Source organism: Acomys minous, assembly GCF_964271855.1.
Source record: "Acomys minous genome assembly, chromosome: 7".
In the NCBI taxonomy this organism is placed as follows: domain Eukaryota; kingdom Metazoa; phylum Chordata; class Mammalia; order Rodentia; family Muridae; genus Acomys; species Acomys minous.
Window position 1 is genome coordinate 80,924,060 of NC_140488.1, and position 27,696 is coordinate 80,951,755.

Genomic DNA, 27,696 nt, shown 5'->3' on the forward strand with positions numbered 1-27,696 from the left:
GGGAGACGGCTCAGCAATCAAGAGCACTGGATGCTCTCACAGAGAACCCCAGTTCAAGTCCCAGAACCCACATGGTGGCTCACAACCATCTGTAACTCCAGTTCCAGGGGCTCTGCAGTCACTTTCTGACCTCTGTAGGCACTAAGCACATACATAAACACAGAGAAAACATACACACACAAAATAAATAAAATCTAACCCACCCCCCAAAAAAGAACTATGGAAAAGCAAAATAAACAAGATGGATACAACAAAAAGCAAAGATCATAGTGTGGTTCCTGGAACCAGGCTCTAAATGTTTAGTCATCTGCCCAGGGAAGGCCCGAATCTAAAACAGAACACAGTTGTTGAAGTAAGACTAACATACCTTACAAAACCTTCCCTCTCTCTTTTCTTTCATAAAGTATTCCATAACGCAACATAGGGATTTCTTTTTCTAACTAACTCCATTTGCCTTCAGACCTATTTCAAAGATACTTACGAGTTTATTTTGTTTTCTGTCAACCTCACTATTTTGATAGCTTTTTAATCTTTTCCTCTAAGGCCATGGAATACTTTAGTGAAAATTATGAAGTGTAATACTGGGGGGTTTTTAATCCAACTTTCCTCATATCCTCTTTTAACAAAGTCATCTGTGGCTCCACAAATATTCATGAATGTTGTTGTTGTTGTTGTTGTTTGGCATCTGCTCCATAGTTCTGGTGAGGAATTCAACATTCCCACAGAATCCATATGCTTCTCCACTCAAAATTCCCTGTCACAAATCCTCTTCATTTTCAGCCTTTAAGCAATTCAAGAACAGGATTGTTCAACCCACTGCCCTGTTTTGAGCCTGAGGGCATTGAAACCGTTTTTTGTTTGTTTGTTTGTTTGTTTTTTGAGACAGGTTCTCACTCTCTTGCCCAAGCTAGTTGATCATGTTGACCCTGAACTCACAGAGATCTGACTGCCTCTGCAGCCAGGGTGCTGGGATTAAAGGGAATGTGCCACGACACCCAGCCTGATTCCATTTCTGTGAGTACAACTGACTTAACTTCAGTTGTAGCTATTTGGCGAATTTATTTTGGGCCCAGGATAGTGCAGTGTAGCCCAGTCTATCCCAAAGCAATCTTCCTGCTTCGGATTCTTATGTGCTGCATTGACAGGGTATGCACCAACATACTAAGCTCATGCCGGGCAAGGGCCTTCCCATTGAGCTATGTTCTTATGCCAGGAAAGGGCTTTTCACTGAGCTACGTCCTCATGCCGGGCAAGGGCCTTACCAGTGAGCTACGTCCTCATGCGGGGCCAGGGCTTTTCACTGAGCTACGTCCTCGTGCGGGGCCAGGGCTTTTCACTGAGCTACGTCCTCGTGCGGGGCCAGGGCTTTTCACTGAGCTACGTCCTCGTGCGGGGCCAGGGCTTTTCACTGAGCTACGTCCTCGTGCGGGGCCAGGGCTTTTCACTGAGCTACGTCCTCGTGCGGGGCCAGGGCTTTTCACTGAGCTACGTCCTCGTGCCGGGCAAGGGCTTTTCACTGAGCTACGTCCTCGTCCCGGGCAAGGGCCTTACCACTGAGCTACGTCCTCGTCCTGGGCAAGGGCCTTACCACTGAGCTACGTCCTAGGGCTTTTCACTGAGCTACGTCCTCATGCCGGGCAAGGGCCTTACCAGTGAGCTACGTCCTCGTGCGGGGCCAGGGCTTTTCACTGAGCTACGTCCTCGTGCCGGGCCAGGGCTTTTCACTGAGCTACGTCCTCGTGCCGGGCAAGGGCCTTACCACTGAGCTACGTTCCCTCTCTTTCTTACTTTTTGAGACAGGCTCTCCCTGAGGTGCCCCGGCAGCCTTTGAACATGCAGTCCTCTTGACTCTGCTTGTCATGTAACTGAGATCACTGGCCTGCATCACCACAGTTGCCCTCTCCCCAAACCTGACTTCACTCTTGCTGACATCCACACAGCAGGTATTTAGTGAAAGTTTGATTGTGGGCTGAGGATGTGGCTCTGTGCATAAAGTCCTTGCTGCAAATGTGAAAATTGAGAGGATCAGAGTTTGGATCCCCAGAATCCATGCAAATGTCTAGCGGGTGTAGCTACCCATCTATACTCCAGGCCTTGGAAGGCAGAGATGCATGATTCTAGAGCAAGCTAGCTAGCTAGATTAGCCGTATGTGCCAGCTCTGGCTGTAACGGAGAGATCTTGACTCAGTGAGTAAGGTGGAACTTGAGGAAGACTGCTATCAACCTCAGGCCTCCTAATGCCTTTGCACATGCACCTCCAAACATACAAGCTCCCACACATACACAAACATTTAAAAACCTGTATGTAGCCGGGTAGTGGAGACACATGCCTTTGATTCCAGCACTTGAAGGCAAAGGCAGGCAGATCTCTGTGAGTTCAAGGACCGTCTGGACTACAAAAGTGTGTCCAGGACAGCCAAGGCTACACAGAGAAACCATCTTGAAAAACAAAACAAAACAAAACCTGAACATATGCTTTAATTATAGGAGAGGCCGACAAATAGCTATTTTGATATGCAGATGAGAATGTTAACCTTTGAGGTTGTTTCCTCTAGAACCTGTACTGTATACCAAACCTTTATCAGTGCCTTTATCAGCTTCCCTCTCTCACAACTATTTGACTCTTAATCATTTTGGTACATCAATGTATGTCCCATCCTTTGGTTTTCTCTCAACAATTTGCTTTCCACAGTTAATGAGATGCAACTGTATAATTATTTTTAAAATTGCCTCAGCATGGTGCTGGAGAGATGGCTTAGTGCATTTGATGCTCTTGCAGAGGTCTCAGATTTGGTTCACAGCACCCACATGTTATCTACAATTCCAATTTCATGACATCCAGCATCCTCTTCTGGCCCTGGTGAGCATCAGGCACACACGTAGCACACATACATACATGCAGGCAAATCTTTTTCTAATGCCTCAGTAATTGAGGATATTTTAGTCATTGTCTGAAATAGTGCACTCAAGTGTGATGATGCTCAATCTTTTACAATTCCATAATGGGGGGTGGGGCTGGAGAAAGAGTTCGTAAGTTAAGAGTACTAGGTACTCTTCCAGGGGACTCAGACTTGATTCTCAGCATCCATATGGCAACTCACAACTGTCTAACCTCCATAGGCATCAAGCATGCACATGGTGCACACATACATAAACATAAAAATTAAAATAAAGCCAACAAAACACCACAATGAAGCCAGACACAGTGGCATCATATGCTTTTAATCCCAGAATTTGGAAGGTTGTAAAGGGAAGATCTCAAGTTCAAGACCACTTTGGGCTACATGGTCCAAAGCCAACCTGGACTAGTGAGACCGTCTCAGGAAAAAGAAGGGACAATAAAAGAGAAAGAGGCCTGGTATGGTGGCTGACTCATCACTCAATCTCAAGAGTCAAATGGAGGCAGATCTCTATGAATTTGAGGCCTTCCTGGTCTATACAGTAAGACCTTATCTCAAAATAGAGGTAGGGAAGGAGGAAAAGGGAGAGAGGAGAGAAATGAAACTAGATTTTGAATTAAAGTACAATTTTCATCTATTTGGTATCTGATTATTTCTTTTTGAAATTAACAATATTAGTGAGGATATAGCAGTCAAGTCATATCTAATACTAATATGTGCATAATAATCTATAAATTTTCTGGAGCCAAATCCATCAATATTTGTGAGAGACTTTGAGTACTTCATTTGGGGGCATGAAGGTATGACTTAGTGATAGAACTCTTACTTAGCACACATAAGGCCCTGAGTTTGATCCTGAGCACTGAAAAAATAAGTTAAGAGAATAATATGCTCCAAACTCCATTTACAGAAAACTACTTTAGAGAACCACTCAGAAGTTTGGGTGCTCTAAGTATATAGATAAATCAAAAGAATTTTAAACTTATGACATTTGTGTAAAGGTGTGCACATGCCATGGCACACATACGATACACCTGTAAAGGTCAAAGGACAACTTGTAGAATTAGTCCTCTTTCCACCATGTGGAACCCAGGGATCGAACTCAGGTTGTCAAACTTGGGGCAGCAAGTGCTTTCCTACTGAGCCATCTCACCAGCCTTGAAACAAAGAACTTAAAAGTGTAGTGTGTACTAATGGGGACAAGGTCAGATAAATTACAGTATAGCTATATTACAGAACATCAAGCAGCCATTAAGAATATAAATTTAAAGGCTTAGGAAATTGTTTCTAATAAAATTTTATGAGAGAGAGAGACAGAGAGACAGAGAGACGGAGAGAGACAGAGACACTGAGACTGACTTAAATTTTTGACACATCTATTGTACCAGCTTTTTAGGGAGATTTGCTGAGCTCCTTGTTTGGCTGTTCTGGAAAGTCCTACTCCTTGTAAGTTGTAAAAATTAATTATACAAATTCTTCTCGAGGGAGGAGGTGGGACGATCCTTGTGTAGTTAAACACTCAACATGCTGTCATCTTGGGCAAATATTGCTGTCACAGCCTGGAATCTGACTCAGCCTGCAGTGGGTAGTCCTACTTTATAAACCAGAGTGCCTAAACTAGAGGTTATACTCATTTTCTTTGTAATTCTGTAGCTAAGCTTTAAAATTCCTTTTAAGGATCTGTGTATGAGTATTTTTCATGCATGCATGTCTGTGTATCATGTATAACCTGGAACTGGTGTTACGGATGGTCGTGAGCCACCATGTGGGAACTGTGAATTGGACCCAAGTCCTCTCAAGAACAAGTGCTCTTAACCACTGAGCCATGTCTCCAGCCCCTTAGACTTCTAAAAAAGCTTTCTGTGATCAGTTTACATGAAAACAAACAAAACTCAGAATGAATCAAGTGAACTCCTCAGAGCTTTTAATAATTAAATGCTAAATCTGATAAGATACTTCTCTAAGAAAGTGGAATGGTATGCACTGTTTCCCAATATTTTTGAGACTTTCTCATCCCCACATCTTGTGAGACTGATGTTCTGCCAAGCATCTTTTGGTTTGTTTTACTTGGTATTTTTGGCCTGAATCAAAAATACTGAATTGTCAAGGGAAGTGTTTGTTGACAACTGTGGTAGCCATACACACATCAGCCTTTCCAGATATCAAAGTAGTGTTAGTAGAAATGAATGGAGGGGCAGTCCTCAGGGAGGTCAGTCTTGGCAGAGACACTCTCTAATACAACTCCCCTTCCTCACTGGCAGCATTATGTTGGTACTCCTCCAATTTTCTGGGTTCTATTTTTATTGAGGAATTACTATGTGCCAGGTAGTAAGTCAGACTCTTGGAAGACAAAAAACATGGTATTTGTACTTAGTGTACAGTTTGGATAAAATGGAAAAGGCAGTTATCATTGCATATCATCAGAAAAGGCACTATGGTAAGAATTAAGGGTGGTTTTCCCTTTATTTATTTAATCACTTTATAGCCTGATCCCAGCCCCCGATCTCCTCTCCTCCCAGTCCCATCCTCCTGTCCCCTTCCCCGCCCCAACCCCCTCTCCTTGGGAAGAAGTTTTAAAAAAACAAGAAAATGTTTGTTACCAAGATTGGTTTACAAAGGCCAATAAAGGGTAAGCCGAGAGGATAGGGTGGGGTTGGGGTAGAAAGGCAAAAAGGCTTGTGAAAGCATGGTCTATTTAAAACCCATTGGCTTGCATGTCTATATAGCACAGAATATAAGACACTGAACAGAGAGTTGGGGGTGCAGCTCAGTGGTAAAGCTATTGTCTATGAAGTACAAATTTCTGTCCCCAACATGGAGAGCAGGAAGGAAAGATAAAATGTTTTGCATGGCACACTAGTGAGTTGGGATCTTATTCCCAAGATGAAGGACAATTATTGAAGAATGTTCCACCCCAGGATCAGATTTAGTTTCAGAGAGCGCTCACTGGCAGCAGTGTTTATAAAAGAGAATTATGAAGGCTGATCAGAAAGACAATTTCAGGATTGAATCAGACAAGTTTGGCTTAAGATGGCTCAGGGTCTAGAGGGATGGCTCAGCGTTTTTAAAAGCACTGACTGCTCACCCAAATGTCCTGCGTTCAATTCCCAGCAACCACATGGTGGCTCACAACCATCCATAATAGAATCTGATGGCCTCTTCTACCTGATGCTCTCTTGTCATGCTGGCATACACACAACAGAGTATTTATATACATAAATAAATAAATATTTTTTAAAGATGGCTCAGAGTTGAAAGTGGCAAGAGACAAGTATGATGGCAGTCCTGTATTTCCAACACTAAGACAGCTAAAGTAGGATCACTGATAGTTCAAGGCCAACCTACCATACACAAGTAAGACCCTGCCTCAAAACAAAACAAAAAAGAAACATGGAGATGGGTGACAGAGAACTGGTATGTTGGGTAAGAACAGGTGATCTAGATTTCTGCTTTAAACTTCCACAGGCTATGGCAGAACCACTTAATCGAAGTGTGAGAAGAGGTGATACAGTACATTTGGAAAATAAATGGCCTCCATAGTCTCTGGCATTTGAACACTTGGTCATCAGTTGGTGGTGCTATTTGGGGAAGTTTAGGAGGTGTGGCTTTGCTGGAAGAAATTCTGTTCCTGAGGTGGGCTTTACAGAGTAAAGAGCCTAGCCTATTCTAACCTTCTCTCTTCTACTTCCTGCTTGCATCTGAAGATGCGAGCTCTCAGCTTCCTGCTCCTGCCACCATGACTCTGCTTGCTGCCACAGCACTCTGCTAGCATGGACGCTCATTCTTCTGGAATCAGAAGCCAAAATAACCTCTCTTCTTTAAGTTGCTTTTGGTCATGGTATTTTATCACAGCAATAAAAAGGTAACTAATACAGGAGATAAACAAACATGTTCAGCTTGATATGCCAATAAAACACATGAGAAATGTCCAGGAGATGGCTAGAACCCTGAGTTGATAAATGCAACTTTCTTTTGAGACAGGGTTTCTCTGTGTAGCCCTGGATGTCCTACAATTCTTTGTAGACCAGGTTGCTGGCCTTGAACTCACAGAGAGATCCACCTGCCTCTGCCTCATGAGAAGTGCGGATTGGTCAGATAACAGACTTATGCTGTTGGAAGGGAAGCTGTAGGTGTTGCTAAGAGTGTGTAGAAAGTGTGCAGATAGAGAAAGTATGCTAAAATCCCGGAAACTCTCCCTGTTACTCATCTGACTCCCTACCATATTTGCTGGTAACATACTTGGAACATGCCATGCTGCAATTAACACCTAGTTCAGGGTTCACTGTAAACACAGTAACAGGCTAGCCCTGATGGTACGGATACCTAAAGAGACTATGGTGTAGCTATGGAGAAATAATTCTGTACCAGGCTATTGTACAAAATGAATGAAATCGGAGATATAAACATGTAGACTATAGAAGAGGCAACTAATTCAATGGATAGAAACACAGATTTCAAGGGTGAGTGTATTACTTTTTTATTGCTGTGATAAAATACCGTGACCAAAGAAAATTATAGAATAGTTCTAAGCTTACAGTCTCAGAAGATGAGAGTTCACGATGGCAGAGCAGGAGCAGCCAGCAGGCATGTGGGTGAAGCAGAAGCTGAGAGCTGAGGGCTTACATCTCTATCCACAAGCATGAAACAGAGAGCTCACTCAAAATGGTAAATTTTTTGAAATCTCAAAGAGTACTTCCCAGTGACATACTTTCTCCAACAAGACCACACACCTAAGCCTTGGGACCAAGTATTCAAATGCCTGAGATTATCTGGGGACATCTCCTTCAACTATCACAGGGGCATTTGAGGTGCACTTCATAAATAAAGTGGATTGACAGTCAAGGAAAAGGAAAGACAATCTGAGGCTGGTGGTGAACACACTGGAAAGATGTCAACAGAATGTAAGAATGATATAGTAACAGAGTACAGGAAGTGATGGAGAGAAGAACCGAAAAATGATCTAATTCAGGTCCTTAGGAGTCTTGCTAAGGCTTCTTAGGAGTCCATGTGAAAGAAGCTGTGCGTTTTCATACTCAAGTCCTCTGCCTATTTTCCAAGTTACCTTTAAGAAAGAAGCAAGTCAGAGAAAACCTAAAGCTCACCAATTGAAATTGAGGACCATTATATGCCTTTTCTTTGTTCTATTATTTCTATTCTGGAAAACTACAAAACTCTTGTTAGTGGACCTTTAATACTTGGCTTTGTTATATCGTTTCCATTGCATAGAAAAATATACATCATTTCACTCTAATGCTCTTATTTGAGTCTTCTGCTGAAAACATTGGTAGAAATCACATTTTTCTTGGCATGTTAAAGGATAACAAAATGTATACTGTTTATTAAGTTATTAATGACTTGAATGTGAAGGACTAAATAAAAAAACTAAACAACCAGATAAAGGCATAGCTTTAAAGATTAAAAATATTTTATTTAAACTTTTCTTCATAAACACTTTTAACTTTTTTTCAATTTAAAAACAGAATGGATAGCATAAACATGTTGAATAGATTATACCCACGGCTTGGGAAAAATTACCTGACAAAAAATGTAAAGGCTTCCAAAACAGGTATAAAAGGCAAACCTTAAATTAGTCTAAGATTTTAATATCGGCCCTAGGATTATTTGACTACTGGCCCCAAAGGTACCTAAAGGTCAAAATATTTTTCTATAGACAAAGTATACCCCAAGACTATAGGGCATATACAAGTTAGGTTTTAAAAAACGAACCACCTTTCTGATCACCTCTTAGGAACATTTCTTCAGAAATCAAACACCCAATCCTTAATAATATACTGATTAGTAACTTTTAACGCAGTTGTTCCCAAAGACATCAAAAGAAAACTCAATAATTTTAAGAGGGAACAAAGTTGATGGCATTTCCAATGTTACTCACATATTGGGAATTATACTGATATAGTGAAAGGATGGGATTTCCATGAATTGTCTATTCCAGCCTATGCCTATGGGGTATTTGAAGTAATAAACTCTCAATAAACTAATTTTTCAGGGCTTTAACTTTCAAGATAAATCTCTTTTTAGAAGATATTTATTCCTGAAACAACTCTAAATGTAATTAAACAAATGTATCATCTCTCAAAAGGTTCAGAATACAAAAACAAAAGAAACTGAAAATGTGGAAGGAAAACAAGAAAACTGGCACTAGCAGCTTCACTGCCATATAGCCCTCAATTATTTCTAATTTACACTACTGTCTATGTTGTTTTACTTCAGTCTAAAACTTTAAATTATGTATTCTCAAGAGAGCTAGTCTCTTTTGAGAGATAGCTTATAAACTGAAATAACAATTTATATTATAAACTGAAATGTTATGACCTATTCCCACATATACATATATAAAAATAGTCCCACAAAACGTTTGACATGTTTAGATTATGCAGCTCAAATAATTTGTTATAAAATATTTTAAAGCTTAGTTTCATGTAATTAAGACAAAACTCTCCATTTTACCGCTTCTTCCCACACAAGTGTGTGTGTCCTTTACTGTGTGATTCAAGCAAGCTTCCCAGAATGAGGTGTCCAAAGGTGCTGCTTTAAAAAGATACAGGAAGGGCTCAGTAAGTTATTTCACAATTAGAGTAACACTCACACAGAGCAGGGCAATGAGGAGGACACAGAAAAAGCTATCAAGAAAAGCTAATCATTCTATAATGCTTTGCCTTTAAGAAACCAGTAGCATTTCTTCCAATACAAAACCTTCAACATGAGAATCTTGTATTATATGAAAAGGCTGTAGTGCAAGGATTTTCTTTAACATCAAGACTTAAAAAGTTAAAGACATATAAGAAAATAAGTGGTGCCAATTAAAATGCCACTAAAGAAAATCAACTTTTTGTGAAGTCTAGTATTTAAAATGTGAGCTGGAAGATGACACATTAAAGATCCTAACAGTTAAACCATATAATTTAAAACCACTTACTGAGGTTTTTTCCAAAATGACAATCTTTATCATATATAATGCATATTGAAAATGAAGCCCAGAAAAGCTTTAAAAAAATCTATGAAAATTTTTCCATAGTTTAGTAATAATAAAAATAAATCTCTTGCAGCTATTAACCATAAATTTAAAAGGGAATGTAAGTTATTTGTGGATTTATAATCTAAATTAGAACTACAGTTTCCTCATACATTCAGAACCCAAGCAATAGCAACTAGTCTTAAAGCTCAAAACTGATTACTGCTAAGATTATAGTCAGACATGACTTACGTGAAGCTGAACCCAGAATTAGTTCAAGTTAAGATTTCATGAATTTTCTGAAACAATCATTGGCCTTGGCCTTGTATCTTCAAAATGGAAGACCAAGAATGTTCGATTGCTTGCGCAGATGTTGACCTACACAGGACTACGGAGCTGTATCAAAGCAATTACAGAGAACTGCCACTGGAGTGTAAAGCCTTTGATATGAGTACCCTGTCTGATGTCCTTTTCTTGGTCATTTCCAGCAAAAGATATCAAGGAAAATAATGAAGATATTATTTTCTTTAAAACAACACATATAAACTTCTAAGTATATTAGAAAAAAATTAAATGGCTAACCTAATTTATAGTTTCCAAAAGCAAAATAAGCTTATTTTTAAAATTAAAAAAAAACCCTTACCCACATTCTAAGGGAAACTCAAATATCAAATGTTATTTTCATGTAAGAAATAAATGAAAGATCACCTAATGAAAATGGAAGAATCATATATAAAAGAAGCCACTATTTTGATTCCTGAAGGAAAAAAAAAAAGTTTTCCTTTTTAAAAGCTACTTGTGTACCTGACACTTTCTAAAACTCAAACACCTCTGGTTTTACAGTTTTGAAATTCAGGCTTTATTCACACTATGAACTGCAGTGTGGGGGGGGGGGGGAAGAAACCAAAATCGTCACATTTCCATGACTTCACACTTCCATTTTATGTTCAATGGTGCCAGCAGCAAAAATAAAACAACATAAAATAACTAGAAATTTTATACAACAGCAGCCATATAGAAGGCATTGCAATATTGCACCAAAATCACAGACCTGGCAAGCTATGCCAGGATAATATTTAGTCACATACAGACTGCTCATGAGAAAAATGGCATCAGTTTAAATGATCCACTCACAGATCACTCGTGTTTAACTTTGTCAGCTATGTTTCCTTCCTTTGCATTTAAAGAGTTGAAATGTGCAGCTAATCCTAAACCATTTATTATAAATGCCTTTAAAGCATCTATTTGAGACTCATTCCAGACTTTCTGGTGACTATCCTTCATGCTAGTAGCTTCCAGAAACTAAACAAACATTAAGGATTGACATCTCTCTCTAGTGCCACTGAGTTATTTTGTACAAACTGATCAAGCACATATAACCAGTAACAGTATAACTCATTTCTTACCTGTAAGTCAAAACTGAGCTCAAACTGTGGAAGAGCTGTTCCCCCACATTCAATACCTGCAGCAGCCTTCTGAATAGAAACAATGGGAGTTGCACTTACTTTTAAGGGGCATTTACTTAGGAGTCTGGTATTACCTAACTTTTCTTTAAAAGTGCTTGCATGCTGCAGGGTCAGAGCTTGACACAGAGCACTCCGATTCTCACTAAAACAGGGCAACCAACATTAAGCAGACTGCAAAGAAAAAACATTTTCAAACAGGAAAAAACATACATTGATATGAAATATTGTTTAGTTTTGAAAACAAAATGTCAAACATTAGTTTTTGTAAATCCATACATGTTTCAGAAATATGACTTCAAATTTTACTGAACCAGTATGGACTGAAGATAAACTACTTTATTACCAAATGAGGACTCCAGTTATTTTAACTTTCTAAAAACATTAATACGTTAAAGACATTACATCTAAATTTCAACAAGTATGGCGAACCGTTTGTGCAAGTGCACTAGCTAAAAAATATAGAATCCTAACCACGCATAAGAGGGATGTGCCTTATATATTTATAGGGTGTATGTGAGTATGGGTATGGGTATCACTAACACAATGCAGATAAGAGAAGGCAGCTTAGAAATAGTGTTCTGATATAAAAAACTTTTGTAGAAAATTTAAATTTTTGCATTTTCAGCAAAAAGCCATGCAAAAAAGTCAAGAGTTTTAAACTTTTAAATAATAAACCAAAACATATAGCAGACTAAATAATGTCTGAAAAGAGTTCAAACAGAAAGGGAGTGAAATCACATCCAGTGACACTTACTGGGTCTTCTCTTAGAAGATGCACAAATCCTACACTAACATCTGAAAAAAATGTTTAAAGCAGAAAATCAACTTCCCAGGTAAGTGGAGCAGTGCATAAACTGCTTTTGGAAGTAGTTTCAAGAGCTAGCGCTTTAAATGAACTTATTGCATGAGATTGAGGCCACTGAAAGAAAAGAAAGATGCTAGCACAGAATGAAAACTTACAATATTAGACCAATGGCTTTGATAGTAAAACTGGTGAGGTTTCTTTATGCTTTTAAACTACTGTATCACAAATATTTTATTTGCCTTTTTCTTTTTAGGGAGAAATAAAGTCATTAGTTGCAACGCCTAACCTCATCCAGTACATAGTCCGGGAAATGTAGGTTGCACACTTGTAAACCATCCAGCTTGCAGGGCATTCGAGGGTACTCATCTTCCTTCCACTTATTTTCATCTGGGTCGAAGGTAAGAATGGAATCACTATAATGACCATTATAACAAAGGCCCCCAAGGACCATTATCTGTTTGTCCAGTACAGTCACACCATGGCCACTTCTTCCAATTGGCATGGATGCCAAGATGGTCCACTGATCAGTATCTGGGTTGTACACCTCTGTGGAAGGGCAGCCCTGAGATTCAAAAGAGGCCCTCAAGATCACACAGACTCCACCAAAAACATAAAGCTTGCCATTGTAAGAGATCATCTTATGGAAGCATCTGGCATAATTCATCTTGCTCTTATTCTCCCAGCAGTTGGTGACTACTTGAGTTCTTCTTGTCCGCTGTTCTATGGTCCCTTCTTTACTGGGGTCAAACACACATACTTGCTTAGATGTAGAAGATGAAGTGATTCCTCCAGTGATAAACAACTTGTTACTAAGCACTGTCCCCTCATGTCCATATTTGTTAACTGGGTAAGGATCTACAAATTCCCACTTATCATTAGTGATATCATATCTCTCTGTAGAGTAAAAAGTCTCATCTCTTGTTCGGCCTGCTACAGCATAAATAAACTTTCCAATAACACCAACAGCAAATTCTGACCGGGGTACAGACATGTCTGCCATGCGCAGCCAAGAATTTTGTCTTGGATCATACCTGAACACTTTTGAAGAGGCATGGAATTCTCCATCTGGGCCCAGTTCTTCTCCACCTAACAGGAATACAAAATTATTGACAATAGCAAGGCAGTCCGGCCTTAGAGGTACTTGGGGGCCCTCCAGTTCCCACCAGACTCTTGGTTTCTTTAACAGGAGAATTTTACTATTAACCATGCTATGTCCAATCATTCCTCGGAATACTGTAGTTTGGGGTTTGGCAGAACGAATGCGGCTGGATTTCATGTCCAATAAAGGCTGCTGGTGAACATTCTGGAAGTAATTCAATGCTTGATCAACTTCATAACGCAGCTGTCGAGAGTATCTATAAAATTCTGATGTTTTAACCTAGAAATACAAATAAAAGAATTTAGCCAAAAGATAAAGCATAAATGGAAATCAAACTATCAATGTCTACTAAAATGATTTGAATATTATTTTAAGACTACTTCCCTGGGAAAATATCTACTTTGTTTTCTACAAATCTTTTTCACTATAATTATTTTTATAACTTACATTTACAATCACATTTATATTCCCAAGCCTTTAAAAGCAAACAATCTTTTTAAGATACAAGTTAATTTTAAAATAAGACAAGATTTATGAGAAAGTCTATCAGACACCTATTATATTTCAGGCCCTAGGCTACAAGTGGGGATCAAGTAGAAAAGGACTCTATCTGCAGTTTTCTTAGCCAATGATAAGATATACCATAAAACAACTTCAAGTGTATCTTTTGGAGAGTTATAGTGGTGAACTAGTGAAAACTTTACATACATTCACAATTCAGAGTAGGTTTTTGACATAAAGACTCAGTGTGCTTGAAGCCAACCTGGTCTACAGAGCAAGTTCCGGGACAGCCAGAGCTATCAAAGAAACCTTGTCTTGAAAAACTACACACACACACACACACACACACACACACACACACACACACACACACACACACACAAAGACTTAGTCTGACATCAACAACTCCTATAGTAATAACTCAGCACACATTAAGTCAACTTTTCCTTTCTGTTTTTGGAAATACAACTACCTTAAAATGATTACTATCAAGATCTTTCGAAGCACTTTTAAGTGCTGTACTAAGAACTATGGGAAGATATAAAAGTAAGTATAAGAAGTTGTTTGCTTAGAGGATATATTTAGAAAAATGAAAACATACATAAATTGGCCTATAGAAGAGTCGACAGGTATGAACTACTAGAACACATCTCTGTATGCACTTTAGATATAGGAGTAAGAACCTATTAAACCAACACAAAATATCCAAGAAATACTTTGTAAAAGAGGATGCTTGAAATGAGCAGGAGACAAAAATCCTGTTTCTTAATGACATGGATGCAGTAAGAGGATCTTAAATTTGGACAGGAACAGTGTGGAGAGAGAATTATAAAAAAAATCTCTACGATGAGAGCTAAAGATGTAGCTAAGAAAAAGAGTACTTGCCTACTATGTGGCAAGGCCCTGGGTGCCTTTCGGCACTGGAAACAACTGTACAGTGTCCATGACTAATTTGAGACTGAACAGGGTAGAAAAATGAGAATTTTAATGTGATTTGTGGACTTAAATTTGAGGCATTACACAAGAGTGGTAGGTAATCAATATGAAAAAAGCAGCTAGCTTGGGAGAAGCATTCAGTTCCCTGGCAGGTAAATTGCTGGCAGGTGGCTGAAGGAGGGAAACTCTGAGTCTGTTGGAAATCCAAAATGACAGCTCAAGAAAAAGTCACAAGCAGACATGAGCTTCTTCTCCTTCCTTCTTATGTTTCCTTTATTAATCCATCCTGTCATTAATTCTCCCGATTTAAGTCCAAAAAGATATCTGATATAACAAGCAAAGTTAAATGTTTTAACTGTATTCAGTATAATTGATTTCCTCTGTAACTCCAGGCATTTCATCTATGCAAATAAGACCATTACTTTGAAATGGAGGTTCCCTTCATGAACTTCACTAAACTAGTGAAGGCAGAACATCTTGTCTAACTCAGAAGATGACAAACTGTAGCTGTGCTGGGTACTTCACATGTGTAGACCATGTTAAATTATTCCACCTGTGAGAGAACATAACACTCTCTGATTTCCTGCTAAGAAAACTGGGGCTTAGGATATAAGTGACCTGCTCAAGTTATTTACGTAACAAAAACTGGTAGATTTAGGATATGAAGACAATTTTACTCTAAAGTTCATTCATTTCCAGCATCTCAGGAATACAGCTTCTGTTCTATTTTAGAAAAATCTTTAAATAATATGCTCATAAGTCAGGCGTGGTTGCACAGGCCTATAATCCCAGCACTCAGGAGGCAGAGGCAAGTGGTTCTCTGTTCTCACAGGTGGAACTCTGTGAGTTTGAGGCCAGCCTGGTCTGCAAAGTGAGTCCAGGTCAGCCAAGGCTACACAAAGAAACACTGTCTCGAAAAACAAAAGAAGCATGCGCATGCACGCACTCGCGCGCACACACACACACATGTTCAGGATAAATAAAATTTAAAAATAAATAAAAATGTTCATTAATAATAATTTTTAAAACTAGCTAGAGATTGGACCTAATGATTCTTCTCAAAGAAATTGTAACTGTCCTTTGCAAAAACTATCACTCAGGAGGAAGAGGCAGATGGATTTCTGTGAGTTTGAGGACACCCTGGTCTGCAAATCGAATTTCAGGACAGTCAGGGTGGTTATACGGAGAAACTCCGTCTTGAAAAACCAAAACCAAACAAACAAAACCAACTAATCAAAACAAACAAAAACTATCAGTCATGACTGGTCTGTTAGTCCATGCTTTGTAATCTGAGCACTTGGGAGGCAGAAGCAAGGGGATCAGAACTGCAAGGCCATTTTGACTATAGAAAATCTGAAGCCAGCCTGGGCTTCGTAAAATTCTGCCTAATTTTTTAAAATCAGTTACAATAGCAATGATTACACATTCAGCTCAATTCTTTCTGGTAAAAAGGTCTGGCAGAATTCAGCAAATAAACACTGTAAGCAAATAATTGCAATAAAGAAAAAAATTTTTAAACCCTAATCCTTTATTATTTTTACTTCACATATTTAAAAAACATCAATGAAGAGCCAACAAGGAAAAAAGCACCTAAACTTTAATCTCTTATGAGAAACAATGAGATAGTAGTTCATCTATTAATAACAGCATTATTTATTAACATGAAAAGACGCTCACAGAAAATTCAGTCAGTAGGTCATTTTATTGGTACTGAGGACTGAACTCAGGTCTTGAATGCCAGGCAAGCATCCTACAAATGGAGCTATATCCCCAATCCTCACAGTATATTCCACTCAGTTTCTGAAGAATAACAGTACCCTAGCATTACACCAATTAAATATATTTTTATGTATGTTTACTCATGTTAGTAGTTATCTTCTCTGGAATTTCACAGATAATTTTGGTTTGTTACTTATCATCTATAAGATTTATAAAAAGGGGGGGGAAAGGTATTTCCACTTTAAAAATGGGCCTCCAAGAGTTGGGGTGTACAGCTCAATGGTAGGGAACTTGCCTAGCATATTTAAGCTGAGATTTGATTCCCAGCACCTTGAAAAAAAATTTAAACCATCAAAACTCTACTTCAAGCTTGGCATGGTAACATATGCCTGGAATCTAGTCCACAGGAGGCTGAATAAAAGCCAGCTTGGCTGAGTGTGGTGGCGCACACCTTTAATCCCAGCACTCTGGAGGCAGAGGCAGGCAGATTGCTGTGAGTACAAGGCCAGCCTGGTCTGCAAAGGGAGTCCAGGACAGCCAAGGCTACATAGAGAAACCCTGTCTCAAAAAACCAGAAAGAAGCCAGAAGATTTTACCTAGTGAAATCTTGTCTTGTGGGGTAGAGCAGACATAGTAGCTTAAAATGAGTATTTTTCAAGTTTCCTTTCCTATTTACTTTTTCTATAAATTGCCTAATAATGTACTTTATTTATCATCTTCTTGTTGATTTGTTGGAACTAACTGTCCATACTCTATAGGCCAACAAGAATTAATCATGGTGGTGTAAGCTATAATCCTACAGTCAGAAAGATCAGGAGTTTAAGAATATCTTCAGCTACATAGGAAAATGGATGCCAGCCTGAGAGCTACATGAAACCCTGTCTTGAAAAAAAGAAAATGAAGAAAGGGAGGAAGAGAAGGATTGAAGAAAGAAAAAACCCATAAAACTAAATTAACAAAACCATAAACCTCAAGTTACATCCTTAAGTGTCTAATGAGCACAACCAATGGTCTAGGTGCCACACAAATTTCCAAGTAATAGAATTCTGCCCAGCATAGCAATTAAGCATCTTGTCAAGCAATCCAGTATAGGGATTAAGAATTCAATTTAGAAAATTTCTGATTTGGGAACACATGAGCTGTACAAACTTGGACCTTTAATCCTGTTTCCTGTTATTATTAGGGTAACCATGGCACCCATGCTTCTTAACTCTGTGGCAGAGATGATTGAAACAGTCCATGTGCAGAGGATTTAGTTTAGTGTCTGTCATGCGCCTCTGTATAAAAATGATCAGCTGTTACGTTAGTCTGTAGAGTAAGGCAGAAATGAAAGGAACCTACTTTAGAACTAAACCTCTAGTAGAAATAAGATTAGTGATGTACGAATAGAATACTACTCTACAGAAAGCAGCCTTGTTATGGAGATTGAGAAAGACGAGAACTTCACGTTCTGGACAGGTAGCTTTCACATTTTTTTCAAAAGTCAGAAGCTTTGCAAAGAAGCTTGGGAAGGATTGGAGGCTGAAGTACAATGCTAACTCTTTACTTAAAAAAACACACTGATGGAAGAAAAGAAAGGTTAAAACACCTGATGTGGTGCAGAATTATTTGGAATTCAGATATTTTAAGCTCATAAGACTGGGTGTGGTGGCGCACTCCTTTAATCCCAGCACTCAGGAGGCAGAGGCAGGTGGATCTCTTGTGAGTTTGAGGCCAGCCTGGTCTACAGAGCGAGTTCAGGACAGCCAGGGCTACACAGAGAGACCCTGTCTCAAAAAAAAAAAAAGAACAAAACAAAACAATAAGAACAAAACAAGCTCATAGAGCAAGTATTATAAAGAGTGGAACGAACCTGTAAAAATAAAGGAAACTATGCTGGGACTTTACAAAGTACAAGATTTAAATAAAAATAGAGGTTAAAATAAAAAGTAGGGAAAAAAGTGAACTGTTCCCCCATGAACGACTTAATCTATTAACAAACAAAAAAGAGGAAAAGCCTCAGGTAGCATATGCCTTTAATCCCAGGACTTGGAAGGTAGAGGTAGACTGATCTGTGAATTCCAAATATATACATAACAAGTTCCAGGCCAGCCAGAGACCCTATCTCAACAAAAAAAGTTAGCTATGAACTAAAGTATGTACCGTTATTTTTATTAGTTATATATGACATGTGAAATTAATCCAAAATGTTTAAAAGAACACTACTATGTTCTCAAAGAATAAAAATCAGCTGTTTCATAGTTGTAAGCATTGGGAGGGGGAGTCTGCATATGTATTCAACACACAACTACCAGTGAGCTTCTGGGGTCTACCCTGTTTTGAATCTTTCTATATGGGTTGGAATTGAGGTCAGAATATACATTTGTTTTCACGGGGATTAGAGTCTTCTTTTGTAATTATCAGTAGAAAGGTATCTATTTCCCCCAAACCAGGACAACTGGACTTCTGGAGTCAATATGCCCTCTGCCACTGGAGGCAGTTCCGCTGTGGCTACCAGCAGGAACACTAAGAAGTAGGGATCCCAGTGTCTCAGAAGACTAGACTAGATGACCTGACATCCCCTTTCCACATTCTAATCCTGGCTCTTACGGATCTCATCAAACCGGCCAACGTTACCTACTTTGAGAATCATTTTCCAGCCTTGCATTTTATTCCCAATCTAGTTTTTTTGTTGTTGTTGTTGTTGTTGTTCTCTTCCCCATTCATTTTACTGTGCTCCTTTGAAACTTGAGTTCCAAAGAGCTTACAAGATTCACTTCAATTCTATGCCCCAAGTCCAGTCAAATTGTTCTACCTCTAAGCCTCCAATAACAAAACTCATGCCTTTTGAAATGGCTAATTCAAAGATCTTCCAAAGAAATTTAGTTCCTATTTCTTCCAGCCAAGGCAAGTTCTAGAACTGCTTTGCTCTTTTCCCAAAGCTACTTACTGCTGTGCTTTTTCTAAAACTACTCAGTAACAACAAGCACAACCAATTTCTTCTTTCATGGTGGACATAAAACTAATGCCTCTACTAAATCTTGGTGTAAGTAATTTTATACACACACATGCACTCTACTTTAAAGCAAAAAGCATAGGGCTGAAACCACATGAAAGAAATCCTTGAAAGTGTATTCATGAAAAGAGTTACCAAAAAACAAATGCTACTCATCTTTTCATAAGCATTTCTCCCATCATTTATTCCTCATGTAACAGCTTAGCTAGCCATCTGTATATCAGGTGCTCTCAAAAGACAAATATAGAAAGAACGGCACATCTTTCATGTTTTAAATTACTTTCCTTTCCCATTCATAAACATTAAAAGCTGTCTTGTTTTAACACTTGGAAAGATTATCACTTTTCCTACTTTCATACATTAAGAATTTTATTATACAATTGGCATTTTGTTTTAAAATAAAATCCTAGGATATACATATCATTTCTTAAAAACAGTGGTCTGAATTTTTAGTTGGCCACTTCCTCAAAATTTTTCAACTTAATGCAACTGTGTGCCTACATATATTCATAGGGAAGGAAGAACTATGACAAAGGATTGATTGTGGTTCCTTAAAGGCATTAAAACAGCTAGCCACCAGAACAAAGTAAAAATTCTGTTTCTTCTCAAAATATTATACAACCCATTTATTAAATAAAATGTAAAGGTAACTTGCTTTTACTACCTGTAATTTTTATAAGTGAGATGAACTTGAAATGCAAGAGGTATTTCCCTACAATTTACCAAGTTTAATTCAAAATCTATGATTTCAAGTATCTACGAAAACTGACTACAGCCTAAAAATTAGGTTTTTTAAGCAATAAATTTAAGATACTATCAGCTGTTTCACTTTTTGACTAGTCCTGGTGATGAGACTCATGGCCACACGTGTGCTAGGCAAACTCTCTTCTACTAAGCTATATCCCAGCCATGAAATTTTTTAATGTCTAATATATTTCCATGAAAGCAAAGAAAATGTTCTGTATTAATATTTCCTTCACTCATTGTGAGACTCTGAACCACACTCCTTTAGGTATTTTATTCCTTATAGGAAACATTAGCTACATCAACAAACAGTTCTGTCCCTTCCTACATCTAAAAATGCTAACTAAATCTCAGAATGATGGGTGCAAAAACTATCATGCACAAGCTTGTATCTTGGTCCTAAGTTTCAGGCTCACTTCCCTACCAAACTCCAATCTTCTCAAGAGAGTATCTAGAAATAAAGTACTACCATAGGGCTTATGCTAAAACAAATCTTATCTTCTAGAAACCACAACTGTGCTTCATTTAATTTGGGGTTTTTGTTGTTATTGTTGTTGTTGGTAGTGGTAGTGGTAGTGACTGGCAAGTTTTATGAGGCAGGGTCATACTATATAACCTTGGCTGGCCTGAAACTCACTACATAGCTTAGGCTGGTTTTGAACTTGAGAAATCCTTCTACCTCAGCTTCCCAGGTGCTAGGAAGCAGCACCACAATCACACCTGATTCATTTAATAAAGTTTTGACAGTAAAATGTGGGGCAGTCTTAATGTGTTGTATTAGAAACCTACCATGTCAAAGTCTTTATTAAATCATGCTCGGGTGGGTATGGGTGTGGTTCAGTGGTAAAGTCCTAGCCAAACACACATAAGTCCCAAGCTTAAACCTCAAAAGCAGATAATACTCATGATCAGAACTAAAGATTATACTGATTTATGTGAAATAAAAAGCTAAATGCACAAGGCAGTGGTAGTGCATGCCTTTAGGGAGGCTGAGACAGAGGCAGGTTGATCTCTGTGGGTTCAAAGCCAACCTGGTCTACAGAGCAAGTTCCAGGACAAAGCTACAGAGAGAAAACCTATCTTGAAAACCAACCAACCAAACAAACAAACCAACAAAAAGTTAGATGTAACATGCCTTTTATTAATCCCTTTATCTTAAAGAAAATAAGATAATGAAAAGTAAATCCAGATTAGGTGTGAATCCTTTCTGTAGTAACACTGTGATCACTCAGCTCTTGGTATAAGAGAGGGATTGGTTCCGGGACTTTATGCTGATGCTCGGATCTCTCACTTACATTTAGTGGGCATTCATGTTCCAGCATGCTTTAAATAATCTCTGGATTGCTTATTAAAAAATCAGAACTAAATGTGCTTAGAAAGTTAAATTTACTTACAACCTCAGTATGACAAAGCATTGTCAGAAACAGTAGGAAATCGTTTAAAACAGTTAATATTTAAATAACTGCAAGGTTATTAAAGGTAAATGATCTGAAACTTAAAAAAATAAAAATAGTTAATAGTTTTACTGTGATTGTACTATTTAAATAGCACAAATAAGTCCTAGAACTCACAACTTATAAGGAATCTTTTCCTATTTACAGAAATTTTCTACTATATAAATATTTCATTTATAAATATAGTAAAGAAAGCAAGCTAAATAAAAGGTTTAATCCTGAAACTAACTTCTCAGTGATTCATGGAATAGTGCTTACTTAGGGAAATGTGATTCATTTTTAGGTAATAAATTTAAAAATTAAAGCTGGACGTGGTGGCACATGCCTGTAATCCTAGCACTTGGGAGCCACAGGCAGGCGGATCTTCATGAGTTCGAGGCCAGCCTGGCCTAGAAAGTGAATCCAGGACAGCCAAGGGTACACAGAGAAACACTCTCAGAAAACAAACAAACAATAAATAAATAAGTAAATAAAAATTAAGACTTCAAGCCGGGCAGTGGTGGCACACGCCTTTAATCCCAGCACTCAGGAGGCAGAGGCTGGCGGATCTCTGTAAATTCGAGGCCAGCCTGGTCTACAAAGTGAGTCCAGCACAGGCAAGAATACAGAGAAACTCAAAAAACCAAAACAAAACAAAAAAAAGGGATTACTTCTCTTACACATCAGCAAAGAAGTCCTTATTCTCCTGATTTTGTTTCATCTTTCTTATTGAAAGAGAAATAGTGAAATATATTTCTTTGAAAAGGGGGTCTTTCTATGTTGCCCTGGCTGACCTAGCACTCAGATAACTGTCTGCCTCTGCCTACTGAGTGCTAGGATTAAAGGTATGCCTGGCTCAAGAATGAACTTTCAAACTCCTGTTTTCAATAGGTCCCTGTCTACTTACTACACTCCCTAAGACACTGCTTTTCCCAAGGCTCTAGCAGAAGTCAACATTTGGCTTCTGATGTTCTTGAAGAAACTGAGTCTGAACTGAATCCAAGTCAGAGGTAGGAGAAAAGGTATTCTGTATATGCAGCAGACTTTGTGAGTCATTTTTTTCAAAACTGCTTATGTGTTAATTCCAAGTGTCTAAGTGTATGGGGTTTGGGAGGAAGGATTAGCAAAATGGAGACTGATCTAAGTGGGAAAGACACTTAACACTGGCCTCATCCCCAAAAGAAAACCCACCCATTTTTGTTTTTACTCAAAGGGCCAAATGAGCTAACTGTTCACTTAAGTAATTTCAGGTTCTAGCTCCATAAATACTACTTAATATCTGAAAAGGATTTTAAACATTTTCAAGTACAACTCAAACTTTTCTTTCTTTACAAATATTTTGACAGAGCTGGGGAGATGGCTCCATGGGTAAGAGCACTTGCTATGGAAGCTAGAGGACCTGAATTCAAACCCCCAGCATCCATGTAAAAGCTCAGTATGGCCAGCACTGGGGGTCAAAAAAAAAAAAAAAAAAAAAAACAGATTCCAGGAGCTCACTGGCCGGCCAGCCTAGCCAAAATGGCAAGCTTTAGGTTTAGTGATTGTCTCAAAAACTAAGATGGAAAGTGACAGACTTCCTTCTCTAGCCTCTACGTGTACACAGGCACCCCACATACATACACAAACCCCACTTAATACACATGTATACAAACAATACACATACAAACCCCAAGTATTATTGTCAAATATAGCACTGTTCCTTATATACTTCTAAAATTGTGAGGATTACAAAGAAATTTCCACTTATTCTAGCTCTAATTGAAGGCATTAGATATAGTGTTTTAGAAGGTTTTTACTAAATGGTGCTACAATTACAAGTAACAGTGTGATAGATGGATGTAAGTTTTACTTTAGGCAAGTACCAGATTAGTCAGCATGTTCCAAAACATACATGAATCAATTCCAGAGACCAAGAACAACATGTATACTTTATCACATGGGCTGTACTTGAGAATATCATACCCCAAGCATGAGATCAAAAACAGTAACTGTACTAACAATTCATTGTGAATGCTGTATAGATGAATTGTTGATGGAGAAACTATGCGGAGAATTAGTATTTTGTAGAGGGCACTGACAGATACTGTATTCTAAGGTATAGTTTAGATACTCAAACTTTTTTTTTTTGATACTCAAACTTTCATCCTTTATTCTATCTGTTTCTAGGTAACTTCAGAGTGCTTTATAGCCTTGCTTTTTAAATGTTGCTTTAATTTTGGGATGTGTATGCTTATGTCCATATGGAGGCCAGAGTTCAACCTTGGATGTCATTCTTTTGGTACTGTCTACCTGTTTTTGAGTCAGGATTTCTCACTGGCCTAAAATTGGCAAATTAGGCTAGGCTGGCTGGCCAGCCTACAAGCCCCCAGAATTCTACCTCTTCTGTACTGAGATTATACATTTGCAGCATCATGGCAGACTTTTTTTTCCTGCATAGGAACTGGGAATCAAACATAGGTCCTTATGTTTGCATAGCAAGCACTTTACCAATTGAAGTACTTCCCCAGTCACCAAAATGTAAGGGTTTTTTGTTTGGAGTTTTTTTTGTTGAGTGGGGGGGTTGGTGGGTTTTTAGGGGGGTTGTTGTTGTTTTGTTTTGTTTGAGATAGGGTCTTGCTATGTAGCTCTGGCTGTCCCAAAACTACATAGACCAACCTGCCTCTGCCTCCTGAGTACTAAGATTAAAGATGTGTGCCACCACGTCCAGATCAAATTGTAGTTTTTAAAACCATGAACCCTAGATGAGCATTATGACACAGGCCTGTAATTTCATCATTCAGAAACCGAGACAGGAGGGCTGCCACAAGTTAAGCCATCCTGGACCAGAGAGAGATCTTGTCTTAAAATATCAAAGTGTTGTGGCTGGAGAGATGGCTCAGTGGTTAAGAACACTGCCTGCTCTTCGAAAGGACCCAGGTTCAATTCCCAGCACCCATATGGAAGCTCACAACTGTCTGTGACTCCAAGATCTGACACCCTCACACCAATGCACATAAATCAAAATTAAATAAAAATATTTTTTAAAATATCAGTGTTATAAAGCTTTTCTGAAGCCTTATTTTCACTGACTCTTGAATTAATTTCACTAATAAAGACATTTTAAGCTATGAAAATTGTCAAAGTGGTAAATATTTTATTACACATGTGGGGATGTGCATGCCATTTTATGTGGATAAAAGTCAGAGAACAACACTCTTCTTCCACCATATAGGTCCCAGGGATCGAACTGAGGTCATCAGGCTTGGCAGCAAGCACCTTTACCCACTGAATTCATCCTGCCTTAGCCTTCCAAGTACTAGAATTACAGGAATGAGTCACCATTCTTGCTATGTCACTATATTAAAGGAATCAACAAATGTGTTTCCAATCAATAATTTAAGAAATCAACAAATGGATTTCTAATCAATAATTTAACAATGTTGTTACAAATAAGATCTTTTTTGTAGAGTATAATTTTGCCAAATATGCTTTTACTTAATAACTTATCCTATTTATGTATGTGTGGGCATGTGCAGACCATGGCATGTGTGGAGGTCAGAGGACAACTTATGGAAGTCAGTTCTCTTCTTCCACCATTTAGGTCCTAGGGATGAAACTCAGGTTGTCAACTATCTGACATGCCCAACATTGTTTTTTGTTTTATGTTAGGGATGGTGGTACACACCTCTACTCCCAGCACTCAGGAGGCAGAGGCAGGTGGATCTCTATGAGTTGGAGGCCAGCCTGGTCTACAGAGTAAGCCCAGGACAGCCAGGGCTACACAGAAAAACCCTGTGTCAAAAAAAAAAGAAAGAAAGAAAAGAAAAGAAAAAAGAAAACAACAAAGACCAGCCAGGTACAGGCTTACAACTGTAATGGTAACATTCAAAAAGCTAAGACGGGAGGATTGCCTCAAGTTCAAGTCTAGCCTAGGCTACATAGTGAGTTCCAGGCAAGCCTGGACCTTAACTACTTCCTTAAAATGTGTCTGTAAAGTCAGTCGTTGGTCAAACCCCACCCAGAATCACACAAAAATTAAGCTGAAAAAGAGAAGATTCTGAAATTGTCATATTTAATTATATAGTTTAAAATTTTGCTTTTGCCAGGTGTGGTGGCGCACGCCTTTAATCCCAGCACTCAGGAGGCAGAGACAGGTGGATTGCTTTGAGTTCAAGGCAAGCCTGGTCTACAAAGCAAGTCCAGGACAGCCAAGGCTAGAGACAAACCCTATCTTGGAAAAAAAATGGCTTTCATACCTTATATTGTTTCAGTTATGAATTTCTTTCTTTTATTTATTTGTTTGTTTATTTATTTATTTTTGACCAGACTGGCCTCGAACTCACAGTGATCCACCAGCCTCTGTCTCCTAAGTGCTGGGATTAAAGGCGTGCGCTACCACCACCCGGCCCAGTTATGAATTTCTTAGGGTTTTTGTTGTTGTTGTTGTTCATACTAGCAATTTAGAATTTCACAATTCTATTAACAACTTCTAAATGGCCCAAGGTGAATCACAGGTAAACTGCATGCAATATCCACCTCCAGTGGCTCTCATTAGTACAGCAGAGCAGCTTTAAGAAAGATCCTGAAAAGAAAAGTAAGCAGACCTGGATTCCAGTCTGGGCAGTGCCACTTGTTCGGGAATAAATATTCCTAACCTTTCTGAACCTGTTTTCTTACCTATAAAATAGGGATAACATTTGGACTCTACCTATGTGGAAAACATTTAGTGCATAACCTGGCTCAGACACACACATACACACACACACACACACACACACACACACACACACACACACACACACACACATTAACCAATCCATCTAATCTTTAGGTCTGGGAGTTCTTTAACACTAGTTGTATATAACCATAACCAAAGGGTGAGAATTAAGTAGATGGAGTTAAATATATCAGAAAGGCTGCTTACTACATGCATATTCAGAGTTGCCAATGAAAACTCACTTCCTTAATGTTAGAGCTGTATTCTGCTATAAAAATATAATGCAAACAACAAATCCAGGTGAAATACATGCCCTAGTATCTACATTTTAAAAAGCACAAAAGGTGACTTTTTCTTTTGACATAATTAACTCAGTATTGCCAAAGTAAAATTTCTACATTTAATCAACCTCAAAATTATTTTAAGTTTGGGGATGTAGTTCAGTAGTACAGCATCTAGCTAGCAACTATGAGGTCCTGGGTTTAATCCTTAATTTAAGATAATTAACATCTTCTTTGTTGCCTTTTTAAAAATGATTCATTTATTTTATTTTATGTACATGGATATTTTGCCTGAATACATATATATGTGCACCACAAGCATGCCTGGTGCCATAGATACCCTGAAACTGGCATTATAGTCAGTTGTAAGATGCTATGTGGGTGCTGTGAAATGAACTCCAGTCCTCTAGAGGAGTACTCAGTACTCTAAACTGCTGAGCCGTTTTTCCAGACCCATTTTTGTTGCCTTAATCTTTGAACAGTGGCGCTCAAGTGACAGTTACATACTGATTTAGATGGTACTGGAGACTGAACATAGTGAATGCTAAGCTTATACTCTACCATTCAGCTAGACCAGTCTCGGGCTTTTTTTTTTTTTAATTAAGAAGGAATATTTCAATTTTAATGGTTCACACAGTTTTAATTCCAAGAAACTGAAGTATTCTGCTTTTTTTTTTAAGAGGAGGGAATTTTATTACTCTAAAACAAACAACACAGAATAGAGTGAATAAAATTTCTGATTTTAGTCACAGAAATGAGCTGCATAGAGTCATAATACAAAAAGAATGGTGACTGGTGATTTCTAAGCCTGACCAGAACAACTAAGTGGTTTTCCAAGTTTTCCTCTAATATTACAACATTTTCCTATAATTGTTCCTCAAAAACATAATGCTAAAATGTAGATGTGTTAATAGGAAACAAGGGGTATAAAGAAACTAAGTTAATAACAACACAAGGAAATAATCAGATACAGCCAGAATGTGAAACACAGACAATGAATGGGCAGCCTGGTCTTTCTTTAAAAAAAAAAAAGTGGGGTGGGGGGGTGTTGCTGTGGATTAAGAAAGCTTAGATATACATGATGGCCAAAAGCAATGCATAAACACTGGATTCTAGTGGATTTTGGAGGCAACTGCAAAAACTTGAAT

At 38.4% G+C, this 27,696-nt stretch overlaps 1 protein-coding gene across 2 annotated transcripts in view; it reads right to left on the reverse strand.

Moving 5' to 3' along the window:
• Window positions 1-8,303: 8,303 nt before the first annotated feature.
• KLHL15 (kelch like family member 15) overlaps window positions 8,304-27,696 on the reverse strand; it is a 41,111-nt gene continuing 21,718 nt past the window's right edge. For both annotated transcript variants that reach the window (XM_084789346.1, XM_084789345.1), the window contains exon 4: window positions 8,304-13,522. In XM_084789346.1, coding sequence (XP_084645472.1) covers window positions 12,413-13,522 — 1,110 coding nt within the window. In that variant the 3' untranslated portion in view covers window positions 8,304-12,412. The remainder of the gene's footprint in view (window positions 13,523-27,696) is intronic.